We start from the raw sequence: 7,447 nt of genomic DNA, 5'->3' as shown, positions 1-7,447 counted from the left end.
CGTCCCCTCCCTCCCTTCCTCCTCCCCTAACTCCCTCCCTCCGCTGCCCCTCCGCGATTAGAGACGGGCCAAGTCCGTGCGCGCCAGCCAGCAGCGCTCTCTGCCAGGGGCAGACGGATCGCTTTCATGTCGCAGGGTGACTGCTAGCCCTGCGGAGGCTCCCCCGGCCGCGCCGGGCTGGGGTTGGGTAGGCGGCGGCGGGCGGGCGGGCAGGCAGCTGCCCCGGCGCCGGGGTGCCTGCCGGCGCGCCCCGCGGGATGCTGGCGGCGGGGGATGCGGAGCCGGCCGCGGAGTAACATGGGGGGCAGCCACTCCCACAGGGCGCCCGTCTTCGACGAGAACGAGGACGGTGAGTGCGGAGCTGTCCGAGGTACCGCGCCCGCGCGTCCCGCCCGTCGCCGTCGTGTTGCACCTCGGGGCACCCGGGGTCCCCTGCACCGGGCAGGGCTCGGCGGCGCCTGCCTCCCCTCGCTCCCTCCGGGGAGCGGTTTGGAATCGGTCCTGCAGCGGGCTGTCTGCTGTGGGGTGAGCTCCCCGGGGAAGGAGGAGGAAAAGCCCGCCTTTGTTCACACCGATTGCGTGGGTCTTTGGTGTTAGCTGAGCTCATCTGAAGTCTAGCGTACCTTCGCTTGGGGTTTAAGCACATGGCAGGTAACTTCATACACGCGTTTGTGAACGGGCATCGTTTTGAAGAAGGATGCTCGCTTTTTTGGTTTTGTTCGTAGTTGACTCTTTGCCCACTTGCCCATTTTAAATGGCGTTGTCTCTCAGTCAGTGTACTTCTTCCATCACCTTTACTTTCTGAAACTTTTTTTAGCTTGTTATATTACTCTGAGATTTTTCTCTCTGCCTAGATAAAATGTCATAAGAACGTGTATTTTGTAAAGTTTTTGGAAGGCAATGGAAAAGTTTGCTTAAAATACAGTGTTTCTTCACTATTTATGCATTTCCATGTAATTTTTACCTGTAGACCATATTTAACTGGAATTATGAGACTGCATTTCAATTGCAATCACTTTGACTTTTGAAACAAAGAGAACACTGCACTCTTCGGGAACAGATATTTCTATATTATCACTAGCAGTGGTTTTAACCTTACTTACGGGACAGATGTTGTTGCCTATCTGGACAATTGATGCTTAATTTTGAATGTATTCCTTTCCCAGTAGTTCCCAATATATTTCATTAGGAGGCGATTGTGTCTTAATAGACTATCATATTGTTTTGGCTTTCTGAGGCTCATAACAAATCAAAAACATGTATGCTCTTCCCTTTATGTTCAGGACGCATGGCGATACTTGTTTTGTTTTGGTAATAGGGAGGAAATATCTTAAATGCATGTAAGGTACTTGAAAGGGTGAATACACATTTGCTTCTATTTAAGTCACAATTATCATTCCCCATTCCTTGAGAAAGCTTGAAGAGGTATTTGATGAGGTTTGGTTTACAAGACTCCATTGTTTGTGTGGGGAATGGGACGGATTATTTACTATTTGTGTATTGTGGTTCAGTAGCTGTGATTTTCCTGTACTGATATAAAATTTCAGTCATTTGCCATAGGTCATGCTATGTAACCAAGTGAGAGAAAAAGAACACTCCCCCCACTTCCCACACCTCTCCCTCTGGTAAAATTTTGATCGTGAGCAATTAGTCTTATAACCCTTGAGGTAACTCACCAAGAAATAACCAAGAGTGAAAGCAGGGTGTTAATCTTGTCTAGACACCCTAATATAAAAAAAATAGCCATGCCTTTGCCTTTCTAAGACTTTTGATTGGGCTCTCTTGAGTTAGCAGTTTCCATGAATTATTACCACTTTTTTTTTTTTTTTTTTTTTTTTTAACCCCACGAGACAATGCTGTGGTCAGTTTTTGAACAAAATGAACAAAGTTCAATAGTAAATTACTGCAGAGAAGACTTCATGCCACTTAGCTCTTTTTCGCTCAGAAAAACATTTCTGTAATGCAGCCATTATTAATACCTAATAAAAAAATCCACACAAAGTATTTATGGATTTCTGTTAGGTAATTATTTATTCTTTGTCTGGTTTTGGTTTTTTCTGGGTTTTCCCCATTATGAATGTTCCTAACATCATCTCTTTTCTTCCTCTTACAATATTATACTTAGCACAACCATCTAGTTCAGAAGAGTCCATTGCTTTTGAAATAATAACCTATTTCCTATGCTACTTACAAATTATTATTCAGGATGGCATTTTCCAAACTTCCTAAATAATACAGGAAAATATCTCCTATTTGAAAATGTATTTTACGAGGTTTAATCCAAAATCAAGCTGTATTTCATATTCCCACTAGTAGCTACAAGAGTCACTGTTTCACTATTTTCCACAATATTGGACTCAATATGAAATTAAAAAAAAAAAAAGGCAAAAGAGAAAGTATAGCAAGAGAAAGTAGATTTGTTTCTTGAGATGGTATAATTTTGCTCAAGAAAGACAATGCTTATCAGTTCAAAGAGAACTGGAATAATAAATGAGTTGCGTATGAATATGTAGGCATAGTAGAAACTAAGCTATTTAGCGTATTGTGTGTAAAGTCACAGCTGCCTCTTACAATCAGAAAAACGAGCAGGAAAAAATATTGTCATTTTGTGTTCATACGTGTAACAAATTTTGGAAGAAGAGGTTTAAAACCATTTATTGTCACTTTGTAAATCATGGGAAAAGTTACTTATTCAGTGTACCACTTAACAAAGAAATATATGGAAACAATATGTAAAGACCACCCAGGTGCTGTCTGAGAAGCCTATAGGGTATCTGCTCTAGAGATACGACTCATACTTTCTGTCTCATGAGAATAGGTGTTGATCCATTGAGTAGACCTAAAATCTACGAGTTGTACGTAGACTCCCCATAATGCTTAGGATAATAAAGAATGATCCAGCCAGAAGGCTGGACTGCATGCTGTAAATCCCCGGTTATCACAGACAGCATAACACATCATTATCAGACACTGATCTTTTTAAAGGCCATAACACATACCATTTTAAAACTAGCTGTATTTCTTCTCTACATTCTATTTTTGTCAGAAGGATCTTCCAGAACTTCACTCTTTGAAGGGTTAGAAACATCTGTTTTCCTGATTAAATGATTCTTAACCTATTTATGAGATTTATGTTTATTTCAACTTTTTTGTTCACTTAAACAGCTCTCCACCCTGCATGATTACTCCAGTGCATTGATAGACAGCAAAAATGTGCCCTCCCTTTGTTTCGTAAGAAAACCTCTTCTAGTTTTCTCTTACTTCCACCATTTTTTCATGTCCTGTGCCCCCCGCTGGCATGCCTTTGAACTTGTCTTGGTTGCACACAGATAACCAAAATTACACACAGAATTGCAGGAGAGTTTTCACCAGGACCTTGTGCTGAAAACAGCATCTCTACTGGAAATAACTTCCCTGATACAGCCTATAACTACATACGGCCTTTTCATGGATGTATCGTGGATAGTTCAGTCACCCTGTGATGTTAGCCCACCAGTGCCCTGTTCAGTAATTTCCACTGATGAGCTCCAATCTACAGCAGAAATTTTGGTGTTCCTATGTGCATGACCTTGTGTTAGTGTGACTGAATTTTGGTCCATTTCTATTATTCATATTCTCAGAGATGGTTACTTCTTTCCTTGTGATGCTCTGATTCTCCATTTCTTTACCAATCTTTTGTATTATCATCACCCTCATCATCTCCATACCACTTATCAAGTCCACTGAATATTTTGTGTACATATTCAGCTGGATCATTTCCAGACTTTATCTTCTTTGCTGTTAACCCCCGTCAGCCTTATAATTCCTATTTCAAAGTAACATTTTTTCCTGTGTTACCCACCTTGCCTTTTGCCAGTTAATCCTTACCTTGTTCAGCTTTGCTTATACTTTCATATATATCACTTCACTGAAATTGAGAAAAAAATGAAATCTAAGCCAACTCTACTATCTACAAAATAAGTTTCACATCAAGCAAAAGTATCTAGTTACTCTTGTGCAGAAAGCTTCTGGTGAACCCATGCTGTATTTATCTCATTTTTTCTTCTTAGCCTAGGTTACAGCACAACAACAGCTAGGAAAATCCAGTGAACAGAGTTCTTTGTTTGCCCAGAGTTTATATTCTGGCTAAAGGGGCTCAATGGAAAAATATGTTTCATTTCTTGATTTTTATTGTTCTATAGGTTGGATAGACAACTAAGTCTGGTGTAGCAGCATTGCTACCTCTAATCAAAGCTAGATATTTTAATGGCATGGAACTATAATATTTTTTCAGACATTTAGAAAGCGTTTTCAAGCTAAATACTACACCGATTGTGTAGTCAATTCAGCACTCAGGTAAAAGGAAAACAGGTTAATTTTCATTAACACTGCTGAAGCAAAAGAGTGTTGACTCGCTTTACCTTGAATATTTCCTGTTCTCATAACAACTTCCTCTCCTTAATATGTGTATCCAGTACTAATATCAGGAGAGCAAAGCAGGACTTCTTTCTTTATGTTCTACTCTTCAGAAACAACAATAAGTTCACAAGAATGAAAATAGAAGGGTGATGGGAATATTCACCGTTGGTAAATGTTATCTGCAAATTCTCAGTAAATATCATAAGTGACAAATATGTTAGCGATAGCCTGGTGACTGTAAAGAGTATCTTTCATCCTGGATTTGCTTGACTGTGTTCTGTTAAAACTTCAACAATATTTAACAGATGAAAGTGAAATAGTAGAAAAGAGTCATTTAGAAGAGAGCTGACTCAGGAGGGATATTACTGCTACCAAATAGTAATAACATATTTGCCTATATTGTGGTGGAAGATACAGAGGAAAGGATAAGAAACAGAAGTTTTAGAGGCTAGAAGCTGGTCCTGTGAAGTGATATGGCCATTGAAGTTGATTATTTGGGGCTTGAAAAGTCAGTTTTGCTACAGTTACTTTTAGAAACAAGTGCACTGAACTTGTAATGATCCTTTTTTTTATTTTTTATAGTATGTGACTTTACATTTAAAGCAAATACGTATTTCCAAAGAGCCTTTCACTGAACATCCTGAAGCTGTAGAGCTTGAACACTCCTTTGCGGAGGTCAGTGTGACATGCTGTGCCTCAGTACTGTTGTCTTGTATGAGGGAAATGAGGCGTAGCAACATGCCTTGGCTTATTTCTACATGGCTGGTCCCTGATTCACCGTAGTGCTTATGGATCTACTTAACTTCACGCAAGTGCTGAAGTCCCATTGCTTTGCCTGAGTCATAAGGCTTCATTCTGCTCTAGTGTCATAACTACAGAGCTCAATAGAAACCTTATGTACTAGAGAATATAGCATCCATCCTCTGGCATTAAACTTTAAATTCTAAGTTGTAATTTAAATTGATTTCTACCCCTCTTTATTTAAGCCTTCAACTTAAATGAAGAATTTTAAGCTGGTGATTTGCAGAAAAAGTCATTATTAAATGACCAGCCGTTGAAAAGACCGTCTTGTACTAACAGCATAAAAAATAGATACAGATCCTAACAAAAAAGCCTGCAATTTATATGGTTCAGGTAGCTAAATTCAGCTAAATGGCTGAGTTTTTATATAAAGTGCAGTGGAAGCTGAAGATCTATAAAAGTGACATAGGGAAAAATGACACACAAGGGTTTCACCTGGCACCAGTTTAAAGCAATGGTTAAATGTCAAAATGAGTCAGATTCAAAATAGAGTACGCAGTGCCCAGTTATTGTCAGAGATACGATAGTGCTCATCAGCCCTCCGCCACACAGCTGTAATGGATAATGTCTGAGGCAGTCGTATAACAACTGCAAAGAGCTCGAATCACGAGTCTAATTTAAACATACTCTTTTCAAACTAATTGTTTCATGAAATATAACCCTACAGAACAATTAAATAAAGGATTTAGAATCTAAATGCCTTTTGTTAGTGAAAGTAAGAAATATAGGGTGGCAGTAGTATTTCTGCTGGATATCTGGTTTGTTCATGCAATTTCTGTGGTGGGTTATGTAGCATTTTACACTGCAAAGATGAATATTCCAATTCTCTTTTAGAACTGGATTGGGTAAGAATACCACATTGTGACTTAAAAATGCTCTAAGGCAGTTCTGTGTCAAAAAAATGGATAAAACACAGCTGTTGAAGGCATTGTTTTATGCTGGACACCAAGGTTTTATATAAATCAGATCCTGACTATTGTATATTTTTTTTTTTTGTTTTATGACCATGTAGAATTATATACAATTTTATTTTCCATTTATTGAACTTTAGACATGAAGCCATCATTATGTGTAGTGCAATACATTTCAGAAACCCTAATGCTAGTGTCTGTACAAACAGAGAATAAAATAGTGATTAGTGTTGAGCTTGCAGTTACAACATAGTATGAGACAATAGGAGAATATGGACAGAAAGAAAAGCACAGAAGAACAATACGACAATTCCAGGCAGCCACAGAGGTACCAAATGCCAAACTGCTGTCAAGAGTTTGCATGGTCTGTGGCATCAGAGGTTCAGAAGGAATGTCATGCTGTCAAGAGTTTGCATGGTCTGTGGCAAAGGAGGTTCAGAAGGAACGTCATGGCATTGCAACCACCATCAGCCATTATCTTCCTGACTCAGACCTAAAGCTTTGGTACAACATACACAAATAACGTGGACCTCTTCAGACACTGAATGATAGTTATAGGTGAAGTTTAATGTTGATCACAGATTTCCCTTTTCTGCAGGGAACTCTGAAGAAAGACAGGATGAATTTGGCACTTCCGTCTTAGATTCTTGCTCCCTGACATGAGCTGCATCTCTGTTCCCCCATTTGACTGTCCTAAAAATGTTGTGCAATATCAGATTTACCCCATGCTGTCAGGATTAGAACCAAGACTCTTTCAAGGAAGACCTAAAATGTATACCAATTTTATTATATTTTACTATCATCCACATTCAACAAAATGTCTGCCAGCAGTGGCTTAGAGATGGACCCGATGAATTTTCAAGATCCTTCCTAAATATATTTTCTACAATTCCAAGATTTAATATTCTGCTTTGGTGGAAGTATCCTTGTCAGGACCTCTGTCTTAAACAAAGGCATCATGTAAGTCTCTGCTGCTGCTTTTGTGATCTTCCAGAATTTACACAAGTGGTTGACATGACACCTACCTCTAAGAGTGTTAAGGAATTTCTTGTTATCTAGGAACTGTAGGTGCTCAGGAGAGGTAACATTTTACCCATGTTGCTATGTGTGTTATATAGTGTGCCTAGATGTCAAGATAGGCTTTTTGGGTAATTAAGTATAAATAATTCATGGATAACCAAGCATCAAGCAAGATAACCTTAGAGACTCCTATCCAACATCAGGGAAAACTCTGAATGTGAACTAAACTGTGAGAAAACAAGATTGTTGTCTAAACCTCAACACCTTTGCTTTTGCAATCACTCCTTTACAAATTGTCTCCCATCCCTGCCCGTAGC

The 7,447-nt window shown here is 39.5% G+C and overlaps 1 protein-coding gene across 1 annotated transcript in view; it reads left to right on the top strand.

Annotated features, from left to right (window-relative positions):
• The first annotated feature begins 240 nt into the window (after positions 1 to 240).
• STK32B (serine/threonine kinase 32B) overlaps positions 241 to 7,447 on the top strand; it is a 173,924-nt gene continuing 166,717 nt past the window's right edge. The window contains exon 1 of the mRNA XM_054823749.1: positions 241 to 349. Within this exon, the coding sequence (XP_054679724.1) occupies positions 274 to 349 (76 nt within the window). The 5' untranslated portion in view covers positions 241 to 273. The remainder of the gene's footprint in view (positions 350 to 7,447) is intronic.

This window comes from Grus americana, chromosome 4 (genome assembly GCF_028858705.1).
Source record: "Grus americana isolate bGruAme1 chromosome 4, bGruAme1.mat, whole genome shotgun sequence".
NCBI classification, from domain to species: Eukaryota; Metazoa; Chordata; class Aves; order Gruiformes; family Gruidae; genus Grus; species Grus americana.
Note: the sequence above shows the minus strand (reverse complement) of the source record. Positions and strands in the feature narration are given on the sequence as shown.